The sequence below is a fragment of the Musa acuminata genome, chromosome BXJ2-9, assembly GCF_036884655.1.
Source record: "Musa acuminata AAA Group cultivar baxijiao chromosome BXJ2-9, Cavendish_Baxijiao_AAA, whole genome shotgun sequence".
NCBI lineage: Eukaryota > Viridiplantae > Streptophyta > Magnoliopsida > Zingiberales > Musaceae > Musa > Musa acuminata.
In genome coordinates this window covers 43989821-44016595 of record NC_088346.1, presented here as the reverse complement: position 1 = coordinate 44016595, position 26775 = coordinate 43989821, and the positions used below count along the sequence as shown (strand labels likewise).

Genomic DNA, 26775 nt, shown 5'->3' with positions numbered 1-26775 from the left:
ATTGTGATGATGCAATGGCATTGTCTCTTCATCGCTTCATTGCTACGATGTTGCAACAATATTATCTTTTTATCGCTTCACCATTCTGATGCCGTAGCCATACCGTCTCTTCCTTTTGATATTGTTGTTGTTGTCGTTACTTTATAGGTATTGTTGCACTTCCTCTTCTCATTTTTTTTTTTTCCTTCATCCTTTTTGTTCTGCCATCCGACCTTCCTCTTCAATCTTTTTTTCTTTCTCATTGAAGCATAAATATATATTAACATACTATGTGTTGGTACATCAGTACGAAGCGATATGGTGATCGATCGACACTCTGGCTCAGATCGATAAATCAAACTTATTTATATATAGAGAAAAAAAGTGTTTCTTATCTAAGTTTGACATATATATATATATATATATATATATATATATATATATATATATATATATATAGAGAGAGAGAGAGAGAGAGAGAGAGAGAGAGAGAGAGGATGGCCCAGCCATCAAAAAATGCCTTTGGCTTTGGCACGTTCGATTAACGAGGGAACGAGCCTCGATGCGTGCATGTGCTCCCCATCTCGCACGAACAACTCATCCACGTGAAGGGAGCGCATTAAACCCATCAAATAATAATAATAATATATTGTTCTTTACGCACGTTTCCACGTGAGCCAACCTACCTCTGTCCTCCATAAAATTTCAAGGTTTCTGAGTGCGAAGTTTGTGATCCTAACAAGACCTTAGTTATTATGGCCAATGAACACTTTTATATATTACTCCAAATTTGGTGTTTTATTATATTTAGTCCATCTAAACTTTAGCTTAGCATAGATTTCCATGTAAAGGCAAGAAATTTTTTGTATCATTAAATAGTTACAACAAAGATGTTCAAGTTCTTTAAGGGTGATAATTAGTAATTGAATGTCATGATTAGCAATGGTTAATGTGAGCTTTTATGGAAGAGACATGTATGTTATACAAGCAAGTACACAAGTTTGAAACTTGGCAAGGATGGTTACCTAAACACATTTATTTTAGGGTTGTTGTGGATGTCAGAAGGATTTTATGCATGATTTTAATGTGGGATTCCCCCAACTACATCCTGTATGCTTTTAGATTCCAACTCAAATAAATTTACACTGTGGTGCATAAAATATTTGGCTGTAAATGATGAACTCTCTTTTGATGGATTACCTCATCACATTTACAATGCAGCAATGTAATTTAAGAAGGTCTCTTTTGTTTTTGTTTCTTTTGATGAGGTATGATTTAAGCTGAGTAGGATGATGATTGATCTGTGGCTTTCTATCAGATGGCAAACACTTACTGATACAAAAGTGTAATTACCAGCAATTATTCTTATTTACATGTGAAATACCAAAGATATGTATGAAGCATGAAAGACAATTATAATCAAATACTTGAAATGTAGTCATCTTGTTGCATAACATATGCTGTATTATGCTAATTGAGAACATCACAATAAGATCTCCTCTTAACAAAGAGTGTGAGAGCAGTATGTTTGAACAGGTGGATTTAAAGGTTGACAGCAATAAAAGAATACATAGATCCAAAAACAATGCTACCAACTCCTCTCGACTGCTGAGCTAGAAATGATGGTAAACTGAAACCAGTCAACAGTGTAAGCCTGATGGAATCTGAGGATTCAATCATGTTTGTACAAAACAACAAAACTGAAAGTGTTTCAGTGGATCAGCAAAATGAGGAATTGTTGAGCTACTGCATGGTGAACTTTAGCTTTCTAATGCAATGATGCTGCTGTCATTTGCCACAGTGATTCTTGATGTTTACTCAACTTTTTTCTTAAATGATTGCAAGATGACCATTTTTATATGTTTTTTTTCGCTTCAGAGTATTTACAATGACTTGAAGCCTAACTTTCAGATAAATCAGAGGGATATGCATATCATTTTGATATATGTATTCAAGGATTCCTGCACTATGAACATACATTCACATGGGAAGTTTAGAGATAGCTTACCAATTCTCAAATTGTCATGTAACTTGGAAAGACTTGCCACAATTTATCTCAAAATTTAATTATGCTTTTTCATGAAGAAGCAAGGATTGATTTCTTGAGAAGTTTCTTTTTTTTTATGTAATAGTTATGCCATTTATCCCTCACAAGCCTTTCACATTAGTACTTTTTCAGCAGTCACAGCAGAGCTTGAGACTAAGGCTAAGAATATTCATGTTCTCTGAAGATAAGGAATGTCATGTTGATTCAAAGAATGCAGATTTTATGGAAGGAATATATTTTCTGATTGAGATTGTGAATTACTTGCTAACTAATGAGGGTAGAACATAGAACAATGAAGCAATCATGATTTCAAAATTATTGTTGTCTTTATTAGGCTCTTGTTCAATGAAGACTATGACTTGGCAATTTGCTAGAAATTTAGTGATCCATGATTTCTACTTCAATTGTTGGAATCCTTAGCCCTTCTACTTTGAGGAAAGGAAAACTTGTTTGATGTCTTTGTAGATAATATTCTTCTGTGACATTCTTTCCCCACCTTATCTGTTATGTACTATGTTCAACAGCTGCCAAAAGAATCCTAATTGGATTTATTTGTGCTTCCATATGTTCTTTTGGCTGGCCACTGCACCAAATAGACATGTATTGGAGATGAGACATATGAGACTGATGAAGTCTACCATGTAATTATTTCTAGCAACAAAAGTTCATACTGTTCCTTCAAAATAAAAATAAAAAATTATTAAGTTCCCACTCAACACCATCATATCTATACTCCAACAAAAGGACAAAATGATCCATTCTTATGATTAAAGATCATTCACTCATTTATCCAAGGACATGAATGAAAGATTATCCCTTGAAGAAACTCAAAAAATCTCATGATTCTAACATCTTTATTTGTGGTGAATTCATAGGCTCAAAGTGAAAAAGAAAATTCACAAGAAATTGGTTACTTCCATATGCTTATTCCAATGGGAACTGACAGTAGGAGCCTAAAGATGCAATTCCAACTTTCTGAAACTATCCTTCTTTATTCCAGCCTGGGAGGACATCAAGTGGAACCCTGGAAAATGAGTCACTAACTATTTTTGGCTCTTGTAATTTTGGAATTTTCAGAGAGAATATGGTTCTTATACAATTTGATGGATCTTAGTGAATGAAAGTGCACCTTCTTTCTCAAAAGAAAGAAAAAAAAGAGTACATACACATGTCTTGCTTGCCAGACTCCAAGTTAATACAGCATAATCAAGTTTTGGTTCAATCAAACATAATCAAATGGATCTACCAAACATAATATGAACCATCTGGCTTATGTTTGAAGGAACCAAACCTAACATGGCCTAGTCAAAGGCAGAAAAATCTTAAATGGACCTCAAACAGCTTAGTTGAGTCTGTCCAAGTAAGCCACCAGCTTATGCCATTAGAATACAGCTTCCTTTTCATGACTGAATCCAAGACAAACACATTCTTTTAGACTGGCCCAAGAATTAGTCCTATACTTAAACTTTCGTCAAACTTAGCTGGTTTCTTTTTCTTGTGTCAGCCAAAACATCACTGGATACATTAATGTACAAAGAAACAAGTCCTTCAAAAAGAATCAAGCTCATACTTTGAGTAGTATTGTCAAGTCCACATATTGCTTGGGATTCTGAACTGGCCATGAACAATGTGAGGTAAACATGTGTTGATAACTTTAAGAGTCCAACAAGTTAGGGAATAAAAACCATGATAAGGAGTTGCACTATTGTCATGTTTGAATGATCATCCAATTTTCCCCTTTGATTGAGAGAAAAAATGTATTTCCTCGAAAATTGGAGAGAGAAGCTTATGAGAAAATGTGGACGGAAGAATACAAAGCCAGGTCAATAGTCTTTTCTACTATGCAGGAAACCTGGCTTATTAAAGTTAGTATACTTCTTATGACTTCCAACTTGCTCTTCTAATCAGTTAAACAGATTGGTGCTTTGTTTTCCAAAGTCTATTCTTACTAATATGAGAGAGAGAGAGAGAGAGAGAGAGAGAGTCTCATAAAACTTCTTAGAAAGTCAATGGTAATAAATGTAGAAAATAATTCTGAAATTTGGAAAGTAGTAATCAATGGTATTGAGTGGTCCAAGAATCAAAGATGTGAAAGTGGTTGGAATTTATCTCAAGTGAAACAAACAAGTGGAGAGCCTGGATGAGATGAAGTTACTTGAGGGAGGAAGATGACAAGGAATACAATTTAGCACAGAATTGATGGTGAATCAGCTTTCCTGCTTTGGTCAGTTGGCAGCCTAATTGATGGCATGATTGATGATGGCATCACAAAAAGATTAGAGAGGTCACATATAAGCCACATGGGCTTGACATGGAGCTTTCTGACATTGAAGAATCAAGATGAAGCATTTGAAGATCACAAGCAAGTGGCTCTTATAGATCACTGATTTACACTTGCCATCTGCTTTAACCAGTCTTTAGGCAACTTTTTTACTTGGATGATGCTGGTATTGAAGACTTCTAGACACTGTAATGGAGATTAATTTATTACATGCTGCTTACTTCAAACACAAGACAAGGAAATCAGCTTGCAACATGTTGCTTTTCTTTGAATAATGGGGAAGAAAGCAGTAAACATGTCTTGATCAACTGCCCATGGTGGGGTCTTTTAAAATGTAATGCAACTTCTTCTTCAATTTAGCAGCTAAAGGACATATTTAGAGACTCTTGAAAGAAATCTTTGCAACCTACAACTTGGTAGACAAGGAAGAAGAGCAATAGAAGGATATTTGGGAAAGTTACTATGGAAATGTTCAAAGTCCATGCAAATGATAAAGACTCACATGAGTTTAGTAGTTCAAAATAAACTTGTATAATCTTGGCTAAGTAAAATCTTTTAGCAATTAGTTTCAAAAGTAGATAGAATATTAGTTTCTAAAATCATAGTAATGATGGACTACAAAAAGGTAATATTGTTTGGAGCTAAAGTGAAGTTCTTTACATAGTGCATTTTTGTGGAGCTGATCTAATCATGTGCTCCTGTATGTCTTAAACCATTACTTTTGTTGGATATCAAGATTGTGCAGGGAGAATACACAGACATCTTCATAGACTGCTTCTTGACATTAAATTTGATTGATAGAATCAAAAGCTTAAATAAAAAAATGTATTAAGTGTCATTTCAGTTTATTTTTTCCAGCCTACAAGCCTGAAAAGATAAATTGAAGGTATATGATTTGTAGGATTTTGTGCTTTCTTCTCAGTGCTTCTAATGTGTTCATACAATTTTCTTTTCCTTTCTAAATTCTTGGTGGAAACCAGTTATATAAACTATTATTTCCTTCCTTTAGTTTGAGGGTGTCATGACTCCACCTTTACAAAGAACCAAGGATATGATCATCTTAACTCAACTTTCTTCTCCAGGAAATGGTTGCATTGAAGTTCCACACCCAAGTAGTTTCAGGCCTTTGGACTATTCCTATGTAAGAATACTGCAGTTGCAGAAATGCTATATCTGTAGCTTCAGCTTTGATCCAAGGTTAAGAGCTAAGGAAGAGTAATCATTCATCTAGCAGAAGCCTCATTTATGTGATGTAGTCTGATGTGGTAGGACTTTCAGCACAGTGATTACTGAGCTTTTGTGATAAGTTCTGAAACATGTTCCTAAAGTTTTGCACTGTTCAATCACATTCTTCCCAGAATACTTTCCACTGACAGTACATAAGAGATTCAAGGCTGGCTATGACTGCTTACACTTTACAGATTCTCTTCATTGCTGAATTCAAACCATTCTGACAGAACAAATGTGATTGTACTAACCAATTGGCATGCAGTGACTTCATTTTTCTTAGGCCATGTCAAGCATTCTCAATGACCACCCCATGGGAGAGAGAGAGAGAGAGAGAGAGAGAGAGAGATATATATATATATATATATATATATATATATATATATATATATATATATAACTACTGGATTTTTAGCACCCAACACTTTGATACAATAAGTCAGTAATATTGGAATTAATATCTAAATTGATCAGCTGCAAAATCTCAATATCGATCAAATCGATGAGCTCGCAAATGATAAAAAAATTAAATTTCAGAAAAAAGAAGATAAAATAAAAATTAATGAGTATCCATGAGCAAGAATTTTCATTTTAATAATTCAGTCATAAATTTCCCTTAAACTAATTTAATAATTAAGAGCAACATTAATACTTAAATGATACTACCATTATATCAGTTTATGGACATAAATAATTTATAGTTGGAACTGCTGAAGTTTAAGGACATAAATAATTTTGATTTAGTTTCCGACTATTTCGAATCAATTCTCCATATAATTTAATTTTCAGGAAAAAAAATGTATCATTAATATAATACGAGAGGGAGATTAGAATTCACGCCATAGAGATTTGCGTCGCCTCCCCTAAAAGAGTGCATACACGTGTGACTCACGTGCATATCATCAGGTGTTTCACAGGTGCTACTTTGGAGTCGCACACAATTGACATCATGTGCAAGTCACGTGCCAATGAGATTTTCTCGATTTTTATTATTTTTGTTTTCTTTTTTTATTAAGAGGAGTAGCCTTCTCTTTCATCTCTCCCTTTGCCTCGCCTGCCCCTTTCTCCCCTTCTCTCCTTCCTCTCTACCGTCTTCTCTCTCTCTCTCATCGCCTCTCCGCTTCCGATAAAGCCCACAAGAAAATTAAGCGTGACCCCCCATCGGTGCACGCCGATCCTCCCTTCCACCGGCTCACGATAGCCGTCGCACCCCCACTTCCTCCCCTTCTGTAACCCCACTCTCCAATCTGCGCCCTCTTCTTCTCCTAGGAAGCCTCGAAAGCCCTGATTCCGGTCGCGGCGGAGACGGATGGAACCCTGACGGGGGGTAATCCGATCGGGACCGATAGGGACCAACGCGGGAGGGATGAGGAACCGCCGGGATCGCGCCCTGGCTGAACTCTACGACGCCACCGAGAGTCTCTCGCGACCGGAGGCATGTAAAGAGACCCCCCTCACTGCTCTTTGATCATGTTCCCATATTCGCCTCATCAGTTGGATCTGTCTCGGTCTTTGCGGAATGATTTGTTTGATTTGGTCCTTTTCTGCTCCGTTCTTCATCTTATTCGCGCGTGTAATCAATTGGAAACGGAAACTGGGTTCTTTGCAAATTTTCTTGTCGCTAGTTGGAGAAAGATTGATTCTTTTTTGCATATTAATTTGCTGTACTTTGTGGTTTTTAGGCATTTTGATACGGCCCCATGGTTCGAATTCTGTTGTGCATCTGGTTTAGTAGGTAGGAAAATGGATAATTATAGTAATGGCAGATCTTGATGTGTCGTCTGATAAGGCCTTTTGTTCAATGATTTAGTAGTGGTGATAAAATTTTCTTTTTTGAATTAATGGGTTTGGTTCCTCTACGCTGATTGTTATAATTAATGTGGTCTGAACCTGCTCTAGATCACGCCAATACTGCAAGGAACTTGCCACATTCAAGGTCCTGTTGATGAGTATGACTATGAGCTTCAGGGGACAGATACGGTGAGACACTCAACCAAGATGAGTGAGTTGCTTACTATGTCGGCAATTTTTGATCCCTTAATTTTAGTCTTATTGCTTTTACAGCACTATCGTCAGAATTTTCTTTAAGGAGACAATATGATTGCATTATTGCATTCTCATTAACTACTTAACAGGAGTAGAAGACAACTCATTTGAGCATAATGATTGCAATCTTTTAAGTCACGTAGATAGTTTCTTTTAGCTTGCATGCGAGATTGGATAAGTTCAAGCCACATATGTAGTAAATATTAACCTTTTTCTGATGATTTGTGTGTGTGAGTGTTTATGTAGCTATCTTATCTAGTTTACATTTCTTTTATAAAATCCTGTTGAACCAGTGGGAAACATTGTTCTCTTTTAAATCCACATCCTCCTTGCACGAAATCTAGTCAAATTAGCATTGTAATCCTTTTATTCCTGCCAGTATTAAGTGTTGTTTGATACCTCAATTGCATGACTATAGACTTCCAGCAAAAGAGCCTTATTATTTTATTGTTTCCTTGACTTTTTAGGAATCATAACTACAAACCTCACTTGGAACCATAACAAAGAAATACAAATATGATGGCTTCTACTTAATTTTCTTCTTGAAGAAATGGTTGCATAATTGCATTGGAGTTTCACACCTAAAACCTACCTGTGCAGTGAGGTTTTTGGACTTTGTTTGTGTTAGATGATTTCAATTGCAAATAATCTATTTTATGCTGCAGCAAAGAATCATTCTTTGCATAGAAGATTATTTATGATGAACACTAAGTTATAATAACATTCCACAGTGCTCTCGGTGTTTTTAATTTTGATCCAAGGTTAAGATATGCAGTTTTTTATTACATAAGGTTATATAGAAAGCTTTGATAGTTGCGGAAGAATAACTATTAATCTAACAGAAACTTTAATGAAGATTCACATTTACATTGGTATGATGTAGTTGGATATAGGATTTCAGCATAATGAACATTGATTTTGTTTTGAGATTTGACATATTTTCTTGAAGTTCCACGACTCATTCACATCTTTCTCAAATTAGTCCGTGGTGGTACCACAAACTTTAAGGCTGATTTTGACTATATGTAGTTGTCTTCATTACTATATTTTACCATTCTGACAAAATAATTGTGGTTTTACTATTATTGGCTCTAAATTGTGAACCTTTTGATAGAGACTTAACTTTTATGGGAATGTTTGGCATCGGCAATTGTCACTCTAGAGGAGAAAAAACATCATAAGATAATAACAAAAGGAACTGTCTTTTAGCAAAATTTGGTCTTTGGATCATCTAGTGGCATAAAACTCATTATCATCTAGATCAGTCGGATCAAATTGACTGTATCAGAATTGGCCAAAAAATACTGTATTAAAAAAATAAAAAAGAAGAAAGTAAAATTGATGAGTATTCATGGCTGAGTTCGTGTTTTAATGTAATAATATTTAAGTTCAAATTAAGCTTGTTTACTAGTTGAATTGTCTAATATAATATATATTAAATTGCTTAATATTATTATATATCACTTTATATATAAATCTAGTTTAATCTTATAAGTGCAATATAAATTGCTTAATATGCAAGTCACAGGTTTAAATAAGGGGAAGTTAACTTGTATATTATACATATATTATATTTCCTAATATAAATATATAATATGATACAAAAGTGGTATAAAATTTATGTTATAATTGAAATTGCATAAAATATAAATTTAAATGAAAAATTTCTTTTTGTGCTATTATTAGCTATTGATATTAGGTCCCCCACATGAGAAGCAATTGCAAGAACCATATATTATATATAAATTTAATTCAAAAGATAAATTATATTTGTTAGTTACAATTTGAATTTTGTAATATATAAATTATAATTGAAATTTCTCAATATACATGTTTAACTAAAGAAAATAAATTTGTTTCTTTCACTAGGAATCAAACCCAGGTGCTCCACACGATCCAGTTCCCCGAGCCACTGGACCAGACCAAACCTGACCTGAATGATTGTGTTCTTAGAACTAAATTGGCTAAAGCCCGATGTTCATTTTTATATTTTTCCAGTAGTAAGTCTAGGTACCATTGGATGGTTCGTTCTTACCAATTTCTGTTGATTTCTAGCTGATTCTTGGCATTTTGCTAGTTTGTTGGGGAATTTCTGATTGCTGTCCAGTCTGGCAGGGCTTTATGATGCCACCAGGAGGATCTCTCAACCGAAGGAATGTAGAAATGCCCCTTTACTGCCCTTGATCATGATCCTGCATTTGCCTATGTGATCAATTGGATCTCTTTTGGTCCTTTGGCTTTCTTGGTGGAATGATTTGTTTGATTTGTTTATAGCTTGCATTTTGATGCTATCTGCTTGTATAACTGATTGTTGTGGGAATTGGATTTTTTTTTTCAGACACTATTTGTTTCTTGTCGGAAAGAATGATTCTTTTGCATATTAATTTACATAGTTTGTGGATCTTAGGCATTTTGACGTGGCTGCATGGTTCCATTCCCTTGAGCATCTGCTTTACTAGGTAGGGAAAATGATTGATGATGGTAAATGGCATTTTTGGATGTGTATATAGATGAGTTCTTTAGTTTGATGGTTTACTGGTGGTGATAAATTTTTTGCTTTTTCTTTGTCTGGTAGGTTTAGTTCTGCTATGCTGATTGTAATAATTGATATGGGTTCTGAAACTGCTTTCTAGATCACACAAATACTCCAAGGAGCTTGCCACATCCAAGATCCTGTTAACGAGTATGACCATGAGCCTCAGACGACGAATTTGGTGAGACACTCAACTGAGATAGGTTGTTAGTCCTTTTTTTGTAATTTTTGAGCCCTTAGTTTAGCCTTATACTTCTTTATATATTGTTGACATTTGTCCTTCTTGACATAATTTCCTTAGGACATCTTCAGTAAAGCTAACTTCTTTCTTAAAAAGTAGCTTTTGAAAATGCTTCATTTGAAGGAGCTTTATGGATGGAAGGATGGTGAATATATTTGGTTAGAAAAGGCTTTCTAGTTTGCGAAAGTACTTCTCTTACAAAATAAATGTTTGACAAAGCAACTTCTAGAAAAATGTTGCTGGTAATATATCTAATAATGCCAACTGTGTTTTTTGCTAATAGTGGTAGCAGTGCTAGTGCAAGTGATAGCTGTGGTAGAGTTGACAGTGGAAGTTATTGATGAAGATGATGCTGGTAGCGACAGGGGTAAAGGTGGTGGTGATAGTGGCAGCGACCTCAGTGGTAGTTGCTGTGGTTGTTGGTGGTAACAGTTATGAAGGTGGTGGCAGGTGTTGATGAAGGTGGATGTAGAGGTAGAGGTGGTGGTAATAGCCACGGTGGCGGTGATCATGATAATGGTAGTATTGGTAGTAGTAATCTACAACTTTTAAATATAAAAAGTTGATTTCACAAAATATTGAGTGTTTGGTATCAATTTCTGAAAAGGGCTTTTTGGGAGGAGCAATTAAAAAATTGCTTTTAGTAGGAGGTCAAGACCTCCTGATTTCTCATAAAAGAATTTATGATAAAATATCTCCTGATCCCGACACCCATCTGTATGGTGACCATCTACTACCCCCATCGACCATCATTATCGGCTCACCATCTTTAACCATTTCTTGATAAGCACTACCTTCATACAAACACCATCACCAACACTGACCACTGCCACCATCATCACCGGTTATCACTATCACCAACCATCATTATCACCATTACTACTATCATCACAGCCAACACTGCTGTTCTAGCTACCATCATCATTTACCACGACCAATATCGCTACTACCTTCACCACCACTACTACCATATCCACCACCACCACAATTATCACTATCAGTGATTCTGTCAAACATGCCCTTAGGCCTAAGTTCAGTACTCATGGTAAAAGTACAGTGTTGCTTTGTTAAAGCTTTCAGTTGTTGGTGGTATTCCATTTAAACTTCAGCACCATGGAAGGACAGGTTTTAAGTTCTTATAGAATCCCACTGCATGTAGTTGACACGTAACTTTAACATTCTAGACTTGAATTTTGGGCTAATAGATGCAATTGTTTTGTTGGATTTTCTTATAATTATGTTGGTTCTTATGTAAATATCATGGTATCCCCTTGATGCTTAACTCTTTTGCATGTCTTATGTGTGTTTTCCCCTGGTGACTAACCCTCATGGCATTCTTATTGTTCTCAAACTTGTAACATTCTAGACTATAACTTTTCATTAAAATAGGGATGCAACTGTTTTGCTGGATTTTCTTACAATTCCCGACATATTATTAATACTTATTTGAACATGTATCATTTCTTTATGTATGATAATCCACTGGCTTCTTTAACTAAATTTATATTTTTTCCTTGCAAAACACAGATTATTGATGTCTAGCAAAATTTTGCGTGTATAGCTATGAGTACAAACCTTTGTGAGAAGTTTTGTTTGTTAAGATTCATTTTCAGATTTATTATTTTTAGGGTATTATGATAAAAAATTGACAAGCCTACTATATGTTTGTCAAGTTTAAGATAAAGCAATGTTGTCAAAAGTGCTAGGCTCCAAAAGGCACTACGGTCCCAAAACGCTTGAGGCGCTAGGTGCTCCATAATATTATAATTTTAAAATTATATATCATGATTAATAAAAATAAACTAAAACTAAAATAACACATCAACCTTATATTAATTTAAAGTACCAAACTACATTGTCCTTATCTAATAACAGCAGGAAAGAGATACACGGGTCGTATAAGGAGGGGAAGAGGGAAGAGTGAGCGGGGAAGGGGGCATGCTGTGGCAACAACAGGAAAGCTCAATCAAGTTCTCCATAATAATTGACATTTTACTATTGATTCAGTCCAATAAGCAAGTTGACTACAGTAGGAAAGCTCATATGAAAAACAAATACCACTGTATATTTATAAGTTATATTGACAAACAGCAAAGAGGGAAATTGCAGCAACAAGGGAAGAGGGAAGAGCGATTGGGGAACGGGGAGGGCTACAGCGAGGCGAAGGGGGTTGCAGTGAGAGGGAGGAGGGAGGAGAAAGAGAGAAATATACCAAAAGGGAGGGGAAGAAGTCGCCGCTAGAGGAAGACGTCGCTACTGTCGTCGTTCACTGATGGGAGGAAGTTTGTCGCCATGTAGAAACACTGTGGGAAAGAGAGAGTTCTACATTAGGGCACATGACTTGTGTCGGGTGTTGGAGTGTTAGATAACTGGTTAAGTCGAACCAGATAGGAAACTAATTTGGTTTGACACAGGCTCGACTTGGCCTGAGTTGAACCACGTGGGCGCCTAGCCCACCGAACTCTTGGGCCCAAGCGAGCACCTGGATTGCACTTGAGTGAAGTCGCCCACCCGGCCCAATAGGCAGGCGCTCGGGCCACTCCTCTCCTCGCGCGGCACCTAGGCGAGCTCTTGGGCTCCTGATGACTTCAATAAGATAAAGCGGCTCAACACATGAGACTTCTGCCAATGTAAGTAGGGGGTTTGCTTCTTTGACTAGAGTGTTATCACCCAAGTCACAAAGGAGTGGCCTTATTGTGGCGCCAAGGCATGTCCTCTAGTTTTCTGTCAAGCTTCTACAATAATAGTTTATAATCCTTTAGGCATAATATTTCTGCTGTGTAATGTCAGTTATTTTAGAATTGAATTAAATTTTATTAGTTGCAATGTTGCTTGATAATCCATTCGTGCCATTCTTTATACTGGCCTTTCTAAAGATCACACCTTTTCTGATGGCATATGGTGTTCCATGAGTTGTTTCAAGTTTGAAAACTGTCATAACTATGTGAGTTTCTAGTGCTTGTGTGTACATGTGTGCTTTTATTTACAGTTATAGTTTTTATGGTGCATCAGAGCTCGTCTTTACTGTTGTCTTATATAAGCTTTTGGGTAATATCTTGATATGCACATTGTGTGTTATCTTGATACTGAAGTAGGAATTTGTCTCAACTTATGGATTCTTCTTTTTTATTCCAAATCGGATTTTCTTTTTCTGAGATTTCTGAGCACCTATTTTTGTGAGCTCAGACATTAGAATCTTCCACAGTTCTTTTGCTTTTGTTGTAACTCTGGGAACATAAAGTCACCCATCTAGAATATGGTGAACATGTGTGGTATTTTCTTGTGCCTATGGAACCCCTTGCTATACATATAATGAAATTTCAACATGAGTTCAAATCATGTGTCCAAGTTACATTTGACCTTTTTTTGGTTATTTACAGGAACAATTTCCAGTTGAAACTAAATGCTTAAACATACTCAAGGGTCCTCACACCAGTAGAGCAGAACCTGGGACATGCAACGTGTGCTCTGCTCCTTGCTCTTCCTGTTTGCACTTTAATCGACTTTCACCACTTATGGAATCAAAAATTGAGGACGGACAATCTGATAATATTTCTTCCAGAAAAGAAGATGATAGTAGCTCTTGTATTGCTGCTAGTGGTTATGTTGTTAAGAGCAGAGTGCATGATAAGCTGAACAATGCATTTTCTGAAACTAGCCATTTATCTAGTTCAAGTTATGATTCATCTATCGAAAATGCTGAGAGCAAAGAATTATCTAGAGCATCAGAAGCACATGATGCATCTGATAATGTTGTTGTAAATTCAAAGGTTTCTTTAGATGCCGCTGAAGATAATAATTTTCTTCATGAAGAAACTAGTTACACAACTGGTAATCCTTTTGTACTAAATGGCAGTACAACATCTGAGTTGCATCAGAGGAAAGCTTCAGCTATTACTGTAGAAAAGAATAGACAAGAGTGTCATATAGAAAATAATTCACATATTTCTGGATTTAAAGATGCCAATAATGCAATTCATGCTTGTCTTGGGGAACTGGGTGAGAAAGTCATAGGAGGCACCTCTGTGTCAGCCGATAATTTGCTTGTCAGAAATGATGAAAAGGCAATTCAGAAAGAGGCTGCCCAACAATGTAATAATAGTGAAATTGAAGAGAATCAGAAGTCTAGCGGAAATGGAAAATCCTCAGTGAAAAATAGTAACACTTCTAGTTTTAGAGATGATGTCTTGTGTCAGAAGATTGACAACATCGAAGACCCATGCTCAAGTAGTAATATATCTCTAAAAGCACAATTTCCATGTTCAGGTTCCTCAAAGAACATAAGTCTTTCTCAGTGCTCCATGGATGATGAAAAACCTCCAGTAGAGGGAAAACTAGTTGCATGTAATGTTGATGGTAAAAAAGATATCACACTTGGAGTTACCAAAGAAGATAGTGGAAAGAGTCAGCCTCAGTTAATTTCTCTAAAAGATTCTGATGAATGTCTGGGAGCTGAGAATGGTGATAACAGTAGGTTCGAGCTTCATGTGGCAACAAATAGCAGGGGTGCTAACCAGCAATCTGATAAGCCTATGTCAAACTCACAGTCATCTCAGGTGCCATCGGAGCCAAACTCAATGTGTGAAGTTTCAACAGAAATTGAAGATGATGTAAGTTCATAATTTTTTTTCTTCAGTTTTTGAGATATTTTTAATAATATTATTCATTTAGATTTTTTCTGCAGTCAGGTGACTGTCAGTGTGCTTAATGTGATGCTTGATTATACTAAACTACTAAATCATTTGCCCGTAGAAATAATTACTCGGAAACAAGATAAAATATGTCAGCTAAATGCACTACAATCTCATCAATAAGGGGCCTAGGTTGTGCAATGTTGCATACATTGTATATGCTTAAGTGACAAGCAGGATTTCACATATGCTGTAAAATTGCCATTTTAGATTTGTTAAAAAGAATCTTTTGCTGTTCACTCTTTCTGCACTTATTTTTTCTTAAGATATTAAAGGGATTTCTAGTTTTCTACTATTTCTTTGTCAATGTTGTGTGCATCTTAAATCTGTCAACCTAACATGTGGGAGTTCTTTGTTGATGAGCTTGGGTATGAATAAAAGAAAATTGCTCATGGTTGACTTTAAGAATTTGCAGAACTTCGATGAAGCTTTTGGCTATTGGATGAAGTGTAAAATGGACATCCAGCTCAGGATTCCTTTTGACTGTCTGCAAAGGGTACCTATTAAGTATTAACTATTTGACTTTAACAGGAAACAGAAATGGAATGTCTAAAATATTCTACTTTTACTGTTGAAATATGAAGAACAGTGCAGCATTAATGCATGAACTGATTATTGAATCAAAATTTCTATAAGCTATGTGCAAAATTTGTCATGTAATTTTATGATATATGAATCAGCAACATAGGGTGTATCAATTGACTGCTTGCAAATCTGATCAAATTCTATACATACAGCAACCATCTCCATAGAGTGACTACAGCCATAATAACCAATCTTGACCCTAATCAGTTGTCACTATTTTCAGTTTTAGTCATGCTGTACATGGTAATTGCCATCATGAAAATGACTGAAGCCAGAATCTGAAGTAGTTCCAATGATATATATTAATACCCCTCAGGTTAATAGAAGAGCCTGTAGAATATATAAACATAATGAAGCTGATGCTTATTAGAATCATGATATAAAAATTTGATGGTTGGTGGTAGTGCTTAAATGACTACTTGAACTCTCCCACCTCTGATTTCAGAAAACTAGATGTGTTTTTGTTTTCTTTTTATTAAAGAGTAACTCCCATTTTTATATAAAGCATCTCTTCCATTTCCTCTGTGGCCGCAAGGATGCTTTAGGTATAGATGTATACTTTGAATTCCTTGCTTGTTTGTCAGATCATTCAGAATTTTCTATGAAACACAAATTCTAACTTTGTGCTGTGTTCATATTAGATACTGTGTTGGATCTGATACTTACAGGATTTTCTGGACATGTTTGAGACATTTCCTAAGTATAATTATTAAATTGTCGAATAATTTTGGGGTACCCTATGGCAAAGTTTTGAATACTTGTCTAATATTGAGTTTGATAACTTGTTGGACCAATACAATACTGGTATTCCATACAGTAAACCAACCTATATTGCCTAGCATAGAATAATGAAAACTAAATCTGAAGTGGTACTGAACTATATGTTCAATTTTGGGTTCCTGATCTGATTGGCAAATCTCAACCGGTATGTATCTATTCAACAATTCTTTAAAACTATGCTCTAGGATGCTTTGTGAACATTTCTATACAACTTTTGTTCTCATTTGTATGTTGATCTCTTGACCACAGTTAAGATGGATTTATGATAAATTGAAGCATCATATTGTGATAAATGCAATTAAAATATTGCTCTTCATTTATTTTTCTAATATCTATCTTCTCTGTATTATTGGATTATTATGTTATTATTAATTATTTTATTCATGATTATAATTTAAGGTTGCTAGTCAGTTGCTTCATTTATCATGACAGGTAACTACATTTTTTAACATTTGAAAGTTTTTCCCTTGCTCCATTTTTAACCATGTCAAGAATATTGCATATTTCTATGTATATAATGTTTTATGTACTTTTGTGTTGCCATATCCATGCCATGTTGTATCTTATGGTTTTCAAGATTCAGCATATCATATTTGTGTCCTATATCTTTGTCTGTATTTTGTTGGAAATTCCAAATCTAACCTGAGAAAATATCAGAATAGTTAATGTTGTCAGGCCACCATTTATTTTCCTCTTACTGCCTTTTGAAGCCTGAGCAGAATGAAACATTTTTATGGGTGATTTTCTAGGTTATATTATTTTTGTATCTGCAACCCCAAATAGTTAGGACTTCATGGCTTTGTTATTGTATCTATATATATCTGTCCTATATCTAATGTACTCTAAGCACGTCATATCATATCGGTTCATTTCTTATTAATCTTTATTTTTAAAGTGAAACCAAGAAAAAATGAGGGAGAAAAGATGCTAGATGCCTCCTGTAAATGCAAAAAATTAGTTTCAATAATCCATTGATTCCTAATGTAAGAATGTTTTTTGTTAAATTGTTTCCCATATGCTTGTGATAAATGTACTACTTATTGATTTTTTATCATGTAAATTGTATGGTTCATTAGCAGATTAGTAACACTAGTGGTTATATCAGAATCTTTCTGCAGAAGGTCCAGTCAACTTTCAATTTCAGTATAGTTTTGATGCCTCATGCACATGACAAAATGCTTAGCAGCCTTGTCCATATTGATTATGCACAATTTGTTGTTCCATTTGTAATTTACTTCTGAAGAGGTTGATAGCATGCAATTGGTTGTTATCTTCCATATTAATTTTATTGCAGGTAAAAGTTTGTGATATCTGTGGAGATGCAGGACAGGAAGAGTTGCTTGCTATTTGTAGTAGGTGCAGTGATGGTGCAGAGCATACGTAAGATCAAAATGAGTGATTTTTTTCTTATTGAATGCTTTTCATTGGATATTGCGTTTAACAGAAAATTTCTTTTGATCAGTTACTGTATGCGAATAATGTTGGATAAAGTTCCTGAAGGTGAGTGGCTATGTGAAGAATGCCAACTCAAGGAGGCTGAAAATCAAATGATAGGAAAATCTGAAGCACAAACTGAAGCAATAGAAGCACCATCTGTATCTGAATATAATCAGATCACTGGGAGCACATCAAATAGTTTTCCTTGTGTAGAAAATAAGGGAGACAATGCAGACACTAGGACAGATAATAAAGAACTTGGAAACTCCAATTCATTTAAAAGGAAGGGGGAGAATTTGGAGGTTACCTGTGTTACAAAAGAGAAAATCTCCGAAGCATGTGGTGCTTCCACTAAGACAACCATTCCAATGAAACCTACTCTGCACTCCCATGAGAACTCCTCTAACAAACCTGATTTTGTTAAGGTAAAACCATCTGCCCTGATAACATCATGTGGTCAGCCAGAAGTTATCTCTCAACCTGTTCCTCGCTCACAAACTTCTTCTGTTCCTGATTTGTCCAAGCCACAAGCACATCTTGAACCAACAAGGGGTAATTTCATATTGCTGTATGATTGTAGATTTATATTATTTTATTTTTTTCTTTTATATTAGACAATTTTTGTGTACCATTCCTACTTCCACATATTTATAAACTTTACAAATTATAAATTTGGTAGGGCCTCTATCAAAGTCAGCTTCTTTTAACAACTCAAAAGTGCCAAAAGTGAAACAGTTGGTGGAGAATATTCCTCAAAATAAAAAAATGACCAGAGAATTTAATTCAAGCAGCATAAGAAAAGAAGGCCCATTGCGAACGATTACAAAATCGGCATCATTCAGAAGTGAGAGTTCAGGCTTCTCGAGTGTCAAGACAATGAGCAAAGTGCAGTCACTTAACCCACCACAGCCTGATGATCCTAGAGGTGTGAAACAGCAGAAAGAAAGGAGTGCCGTAGATCTTAAAGGTTCTATACCTGGTTCCCGCTTTGTCAGTCCATCAGCATCTACCACCAGTATTTCTCCTCTGAAGGTCGACTCAAAGGTTCAACAAAATGATCCCAGACTAAAAAGGACATCTGATTCCGGCAATCTTGGCAACAATAAAGGATCAAATGATGCAGCTACTTTAGGTAAAGTATCCTTCTTTGTTTTTGTAGCTTAGTCATATATTGTTCATCTTTTTAATCAAGTTAATAACTGACTGTTGGGAGGTTCATTAGCTAATGATGTGAAGAAGCAGCCATCATCATCTTTGTCACAAACTTCTGCATGTATATCTTCAATTAGATCATGTAAGAATGAAGATCAAAAGCCTTTTCAACTTGTACCCAAGGTAAATATCCACCCAAATCTCTGTTTTTCTTACTAGATGATGCAGTAACCTAATATTGCAACACTTCAATACACCTCAGGCTGCAGAACTGACACATAGAGATGATAAAACCAAGGACCACACATTTTCAAGCAATTCTAGGCAGGCAGCCTCAGCCAGCAATCGATTACCTCGTTGCCATAGGTGTAATGAAACAGGTCATTCAACACAGTTCTGTGCAGTTGACAAACTTCGCATATCTGCCATGAAGCCTTCTTCTGAACGAAGTTTAAGGGATATGGATAACAGAAATGTGAAGTCGAAAGATGGCCCTGAGGTGTTGGGTTGGAAACTTGGAACAAAAAGGACTTCTAGATCACCTGATCAATCTGAGGAAGTTTCTTTGTGCAGTGCCGATGCAAATTCTGAATTAACAGCTAAAGATTTTTCATCAAGTTCTTTAAATTTTAGAAACTTGCCATCCCTGGAAGGTACATCTGATGTGCAAAATTTTAGCAAAGCAACAAATGCCATTCATGCACACCAGAAAGTGGAAAACCATAAGAAAGCTATGCTTATTGCTGGAGAAGGGATAGCTCTTGACATTGGAGATGACTTGAATCTAAAGAAACCCATCATACAAACCTTGTCCAATGAAGCTTCCATTCCAATGCATCCATTAAGAGCTTCAGTAATTCCGGAGCTCGACTACATTTGGCAGTATGATATGTTCTTTTTAGTTCATACGTTGCCTTCAAATTCGTCTTTAGCCATCTAATCTTATAGATTATGCAATACCATTTATAGAATTTCCAGCATTATAATTTTTCTACTTTTGTTTATTATGTGCAGAGGTGCTTTTGAGGTGCTGAGAACTGCCGAGGCTCCTACACTTTTTGATGGTTTTCAGGCCCACTTGTCTACTTATGTCTCCCCTAAAGCACTTGAAGTGGCATCTCAATTTCCTTGCAAAATCCAACTGGAGGAAATACCTCGTCTAAGATCCTGGCCTTTGCAGTTTCACATAAACAGTCCTAAAGATGATAACATTGCTCTTTTTTTCTTTGCTAAAGATATTGAAAGGTGATTTATTAAGTACTTTCTCCCTGTGAATTGCCTTTTGATCTATATATTGACAAAATAATTGATATTTTGTGCTTCATCTTGAGCAGTTACGGAAAATACTATTGGAAGTTGCTGGAAAATATGCTAAAAAATGATTTAGCCCTCATAGGGAATATTGATACTGTGGAACTTCTTATATTCCCATCGAACATGTTACCAGAGAATTCCCAACGTAAGCAATGGCCTTAGCAGTAATATTCATAGTAAGAGGGAGAATGGAAAGGATTACTTTTGTGGACTTTGTTTTATAAGCTATCTAGATTTGCATATTTCATGTGATCTTATGCATTATTTATATTTCTATAGCACTAATAATCATCTAACTTGTGGGTTGCTGTGCTGTTTCAGGCTGGAACAAGTTATTTTATCTTTGGGGTGTATTTAGAGGAAGAAAGATAAATAGCTTGGTGGACCTGCCTGGTCTGGAGAGAAAACCTTCTGTTTGCAATTTGAACTCAAAAACTATTATCCAAGATCTGCCAACCACTTTTGATTCTGGACTTTGTTGCTCTCTTCATGCATCTGATGAGGATTCTAAGGAGCTATCAGAATCTGACAGATCACCGAAGGAAAAGCCATCTAAATCTGGTGCCTGCACTGATCCTGTGGTTATTCCATCAGGAAACAACAATGGGATACACAACACAGAGAAACCTCCTATTGTCCAGAAGACCTTATGTCAAGTTGTTGCTGATGATAAAGTGCTGAGAGAGAAGGCTTCATGCTTGCTTTCTGAAAATTGCTCGTTTAAGAACATTAATTTTCTTCCTAGTACTCCTATTGCATATCCAGAGCCAAAGCTTCAGATTCCTAGTGTCCCTGTTGCTTATTCGGAGCCAAAGTTTCAGATAGATATTGAACGGTTGCCTTCGGAAATCGAAAATGATCTCACTAGCCCAGTAAGCTCAGTTTTTTCTGGTGCATATTTTTTTATCTTTACTTTTTCCAATATCAATTATATGCCCATGCTTATTGATTAGAGAAGCATCTTTGATGGTTACAGCTACCGCTGGAAATTATTTACATCTTAGAAATAAATGATGGATCCTGTGTGTAATTGATCCTTGTGTTGTTTTAATAACTTACTCAACAACTATTATCTTTCTGAACTTATAGAAAAAATGAGATACCTTCTTTTCTTTCATTTCTTGCACTGAATATCAGATGTCATATAACAGTTATGTTTGGCCTGTGGTCAGATGCTTAGTGCTTACACTAAATTCACCATGAGCCCCACAGCCATATATTGATATGAGTTGTGTTGGTTTTGGTACCTTCTTACATGTCTTATAATTCACCGAAAAGAACAAATCAGAAATTATCTCTTATCTTTCTCGAAAACCATTCAAAATGGTATGGACATGACCAATGGAGATTAATAAATGCTCCAGTTACACAAGTTTAGTCACATAAGATTCATAATGCAAGGAGAGATAGAACACCTAAGAAAGCTTTATTATAAACAATAAAAAGAGATTCAATTGTTTGTAGCTTGACTAGAGTTTAATAGCAGTAAATGATCCATGTTGCCAACCCTCAATTTTGGAATATTATGGTTCGTTGTATTAGTTGGTCCTATACAAGTCCTAAATCATTTCTGTGCAGATCTAATGTGAGAATAAAAACACAAACGAAGCAGATCTTGATGATTAATCATATCTATTTTTTTTTCTTAAATGTGTTTTCTTCCACAAACAAGTTGATATGTATATGTATTCTCATATGCACCTAGTTTATTGTCAAAGATGATTGACCTTCCAAAGATGCAACTTTAATTGTATCATTATTAGAATCTTAAACAACAATTTAAACTAATATCAGTAAAAAAAGTGAATCCAAAATCAAATTTACTCTTGTTCATTGTATAGTCTACTGAAGAACACTTTTTCCATGCAAACATGACTTGATTGGATTTTTCAATCCATGTAAGTCTAGCAAAATAAATAAATATCAAGTAAATTGATATAGTAAGATTATATTAGAAACAAAGATGTATAGAGTTTCTTGGAGCTATATTGAAATTTGTCAAGTTTCCTCTCAACATTAATATGTCAGTTTCCATTCTTCTTTTGTTTTGGTGACTACCCAAATAGTATTTTGCCTATAGGGTTAAGGTCTATTTTAGCCTCTATAGTTTTAGCCGTGGACCTCTTAAGTCTTTATAGTTTACTCGTGTCTAAAATAATCCTTATATTTAGAAAAACGTAGCATATAAGCCCCTCCCGTTAAGTTTGAGTTAACAAACGTTAGAGTTTGTTTACGTGGCATGCTAGCTTACAATAAACCATTAATATAATGACATGTGTAATTTAGGGTTAAGGTACATTTGAACCCCTGTGGTTTTAGTCATAGATCTCTTAAGCCCTTATGATTTACTTATGTCTAAAATAACCTATATATTTTTAGAAACATAGCATATAAGTCCCTCCCGTCAAGTCTGAGTTAATAAACGTTAGAGTCTGTTTACATGACATACTGACTCATGATAAACCATTAATATAATGACATAATTTTAGTTTAAGAAAAAAATTGAGACCTCCATCAATGGTGTGAGAATGCGTCGTCATGGAAGCGACCAGCAGTAGCAGCATCGAGCCGCTGCTGGCTAACAGGGCGTCAGAAGCTCCTGAGCTCGTTGTTAGCATGACAGAGACTACGTGTGTACAACGCCCTACTAGGCAGTAGCGGCTCGGTGCTGTTGCTGGTGTTCGCTTCGGAAATCGAAATCGCAGCACCAGCGTTTTTTTCTTCTTCCCTCTCCTTTTCCTCCACCATCTCCTCTTCTTCCTCTTCGGTACATAGGTGTACCAACACTCAGTAGTATCAACTGTACAAAATTGCAATATTTGAGACCCTCTATGTCTTTCTTAAACACTTTAAGGCATTCTGGGATGTTTGCATGCACAGGTCTCGAACATGTGGTAAGCCAAGTGATTTGACCTCCTTGCATGTAACTATAATCTTTGTTTAAATTGTACTTAGTGATTTAAAAAGCGTTAGGCGCCAAAAGGCGTCATGGTCCAAAAACGTCCGAGGCGCTAGGCGCTCGTCCAAGCGAAGTGAGGCGCTAAAATATAAAAATATATAATATAATTAATAAATATAATTATTTAAAATTTTAAATAAAAAATATGCTATTAAATTAAGAAAATCTAAGATATAAAATCACAATGTACACTTGCTATACTGTATATAGTTAACAATAATTTCAAATAAATAAAAATTAATAGTATTAAAATTAAAATAATTGTTTTATATTGTATACAGTTAACAGTATACTGTATACTATTAACAGTATACAGTATAACAGTATATTATACTGTATACTGTTAACAGTATACTTTCGATTTCGAAAGAGAAGCGAAAGAGAGGAGAAGAGTGCAAGGGAAGACCGAGGGTGCTGAGAAAAGCGGAAGTGGTAGCGATAGTGGCAACGACGAGCGACGACAGTGGCAGCGGTAGCAGCGAACAGCGGGAGCGAGAGCGAGAGCGGCGACAGAGGCAGCGACAACAGCGAGCAGCGGCTGCGGGAGCGACGACAGTGGTAGCAGTAAAAGCGAGCAGCGGCGAGCGGCAACAGTGGTAGCAACGGGAGCGGGAGCGGCAACAGCGGCAGCGAGCAGCGTGAACGGCGAGCAGGGTTAGGGTTGGGGAAGTCGCGCTGATATCGGTGCTTTAGTTTGTTCAATCGAACCAACTAAAGCACCGGAGACCGAACCAGACCTAAACCGTTGGTTCGGTCGCTTGGTTTAACCCAGGCGCTCGCCCAAAGCGCCCGACGCCTAGGCTCGGGCGAGCGCCTAGGCGACGCCTCTTTGAAGCACGCCACCTGGAAATGAAGCGAGGCGCTCGGGCCTCGCCTCGCCTCGCCCGAGCGCCTAGGCGAGCACCCGAGCGTCTTTTTAAATCACTGATTGTACTGCATGCTGGTGTACATGAAATGGTCAACCTTCCTCCAAAGGGAAAAAAACTCTAGGCGCTCGTCTCTTTGAAGCACGCCGCCTGGAAATGAGGCGAGGCGCTCAGGCCTCGCCTCGCCCGAGCGCCTAGGCGAGCACCCGAGCGTCTTTTTAAATCACTGATTGTACTGCATGTTGGTGTACATGAAATGGTCAACCTTCCTCCAAAGGGAAAAAAACTTGCAACAGTCAACTATGTTGAAGTTAATTTTAAATCAAATCGAGTGTATTGATATTTTATCATGTCTTCATCTGTTGGCTCTTTAATCTCACCAATTTGGTTAACGTTTTGTTATGTGCTAGGACAATCTCGCTGGTGATTCAGATAGCAGAGAAGTTTTTGTACATCATGTTCCTGCTAATAATAAAAAAGTCAGTGATTATGAAGGCCCCACTTGTTCAGTTTCATTAAATTGTGGGCAAGGTGAGTTGTCTTGAGGTTGACTTACATTTTATGATTTGTTATACAAGTGTTCTCATTTTTCCTCCACTTTGTTCATGCAGGGAATGACAGTAAAGTTCAGAATTTCAAGCAGAAAGTTCAGAACTTCATTACAAGTGAATCTATTTTAAATAATCAATTATCAGAAAATGTTGAGGTGGACCGGCTTAGCTGGAAACTAAAGCCTAATCAGAAACGTGCACAATCCATCTCATTCGAAACAATTAAAAATTCTTCTGGTTGTATGTTAAAACGCTCTTCTGATGTAATGCTTTGGAAAGATGAAGCAAGCTTCACATCTCTGACTGATGAAAAGGTGCACAAAAAGACGAGGCTTGATAGTGGAGGGCATCTCCCTTGTATATCCACGGGAGAAAATCTAAGCAGTAGCATATCCTCAGAGATGCAACCGTTACTGTCTTGCTTAACAAATGATAGCATCTACTGTGAAAATGTATCTGAGAGCTTAAAAAACGCTGAAAGACACTTCTTCCCAATTGATCCAGGTCCTCAAACAAGTACAAAGGCAGACAATTTAGTATATGTCCTTTCATCGGATGATGAAGATTCACCTGAATCTAATGCCCCTGATCTTGAACTCGGTCTGGGAAGAAAGAAGAGACCAATAGAGCAGGATATCTTTCCTTTGTTATCTCCAAAGGTTGGAGAAAAGAGTCATCGAGATAAGATGCCTGCTTCTGCAGTGGATTGTGATGATTTAAGAGCTTCGCTTTCACTCTCACTAGCTTTTCCTGCCTCTGAGAAGGCACAAACGGTCAAACCAATTCCACAAGCAGAGCAGCTTTTGCCTGATAAGCCCTGTATTAATACTTTGCTTCTTTTTGGCGGCTACAAAGATTCAGAGCATGGATAACTTGTAAGTTGTCATCTGTTAGAGTAGTCAGAATATAGTTTCCTGAGAATATTACAAGGCTTTATCAGGGCCTTGGGCATCTTTCACTGACAGTACAACATGCAACTATTTTAACCTTTTTTTTTCCTGATTTTTGCTTTCAGGTTGTAGCACCATGGTTGTGTATAAGAGAAGTCTAACCAGGATCAGGTTAGTGGGGCTCCATTGTTATGTTCCATCTATGTTGTCATGATTATATACTTTCTTTGGCTCTAAAGTTCATGAAAAAAGTTCTTTATGTGTTAACTCATGCATTTCTAGGTATAAATTCTTATTGCAGTACAGTCCTGTACCTGGGAATCAAGAGGCATGATGATAGCATGATGTACCTGGGAATCAAGTGACATTGGTCATCCTTGAGCCAGCTGGCTCCATTAGCTTTACTTGTACATTGCTGACCGAAATGTGGTTAGTTTACTGCTGCCCACTTCCCCTTCCTGATGCTGAACAATGATTTGGAGCCTACCTGACAGCATTGGACAATTATCGCAGGCCATCAGGGTGCAGCAGATAAACCTACGAGATTGAAGTTAAGGCAAATATTGTCATTGTATCTCGTTTTTTAGTTCTTAGCTAAACTTTCAGAGTTAGGTTTCAAGTTCAGTTCATACATGCAGCTGAAGGTAAATGCCATCATGCCCTGTAATTAGTACATACTTTAAAAAACAAGGAGAGGTCAAGAAAATAAGTCAGGGGATTGATGCATCCACAGTCATGCCGAAGTAGAAGTATTTTACATGCTGGTCTGATCGGGAAGATGAATTTGGGTTCTCAAAGTATGGTGTACATGCTGGTCCGAATTAGCTCTAGTTTTCTTTTTTCTTTTTTCTAACAAGAGGCAAGTGTTCTTTTTTTTTTTTTTTTTCTGTTTTCTTCTTAAATGTCCGATAAGTGTCAGCACCAGATTAATGGTCCCGAATATGCAAATATATACTGTTTGTTGCTTCTTATTTTTGTTGGAAAGATCCATGTTGAGTCCATCTACCCTTGGAGAAATTAAAACTTTGAGCTTTGCTTTAAAGCTCTATTTCCAGCCACGATCGCATTCAGCTGAGCTTGGTAATTGGGATCTGATAAAAGTTTCATTCAGGGTAGGATCTTGGTGGCCTGATAATAAGCTTCAGTGATATCCCGATCTAGAGAAGCTCTGTCCATTTGTGAGCTGAATGATTTAT

The 26775-nt window shown here is 36.4% G+C and overlaps 1 protein-coding gene across 18 annotated transcripts; it reads left to right on the top strand.

Moving 5' to 3' along the window:
* Positions 1–6559: 6559 nt before the first annotated feature.
* On the top strand, positions 6560–26550 carry LOC135584942 (protein PARALOG OF AIPP2-like). Of its 18 annotated transcripts, none has more exons than XR_010491430.1 (17): positions 6571–6969; positions 7434–7514; positions 10214–10294; positions 13735–14964; positions 17705–17790; positions 17873–18399; positions 18527–18979; positions 19061–19182; positions 19262–19881; positions 20014–20244; positions 20334–20458; positions 20635–21185; positions 24549–24669; positions 24750–25564; positions 25705–25750; positions 25886–26008; positions 26093–26550. XR_010491430.1 is itself a non-coding variant. In XM_065126619.1 (17 exons), exons 1-15 carry the CDS (start codon positions 6901–6903, stop codon positions 25559–25561), a joined length of 5010 nt encoding a protein of 1669 aa, XP_064982691.1. In that variant the 5' UTR covers positions 6571–6900; the 3' UTR covers positions 25562–25564; positions 25705–25750; positions 25881–26550. The 18 variants fall into 18 exon arrangements, 15 of the variants coding, with proteins under 15 accessions (XP_064982688.1, XP_064982691.1, XP_064982694.1 ...); XR_010491428.1 differs by having other exon boundaries at positions 25881–26008; XR_010491429.1 differs by having other exon boundaries at positions 25862–26008.
* The last annotated feature ends 225 nt before the right edge of the window (positions 26551–26775 follow it).

Excerpts from the sequence above, each read along its gene's own strand:
- LOC135584942 (XM_065126616.1), top strand. The coding sequence starts at position 6,901 with ATGAGGAACCGCCGGGATCGCGCCCTGGCTGAACTCTACGACGCCACC. Across the intron at positions 17,791-17,872 it reads AGTGATGGTGCAGAGCATAC|TTACTGTATGCGAATAATGT; the intron begins GTAAGATCAAAA and ends TCTTTTGATCAG. Across the intron at positions 20,459-20,634 it reads GTTACCAGAGAATTCCCAAC|GCTGGAACAAGTTATTTTAT; the intron begins GTAAGCAATGGC and ends GTGCTGTTTCAG.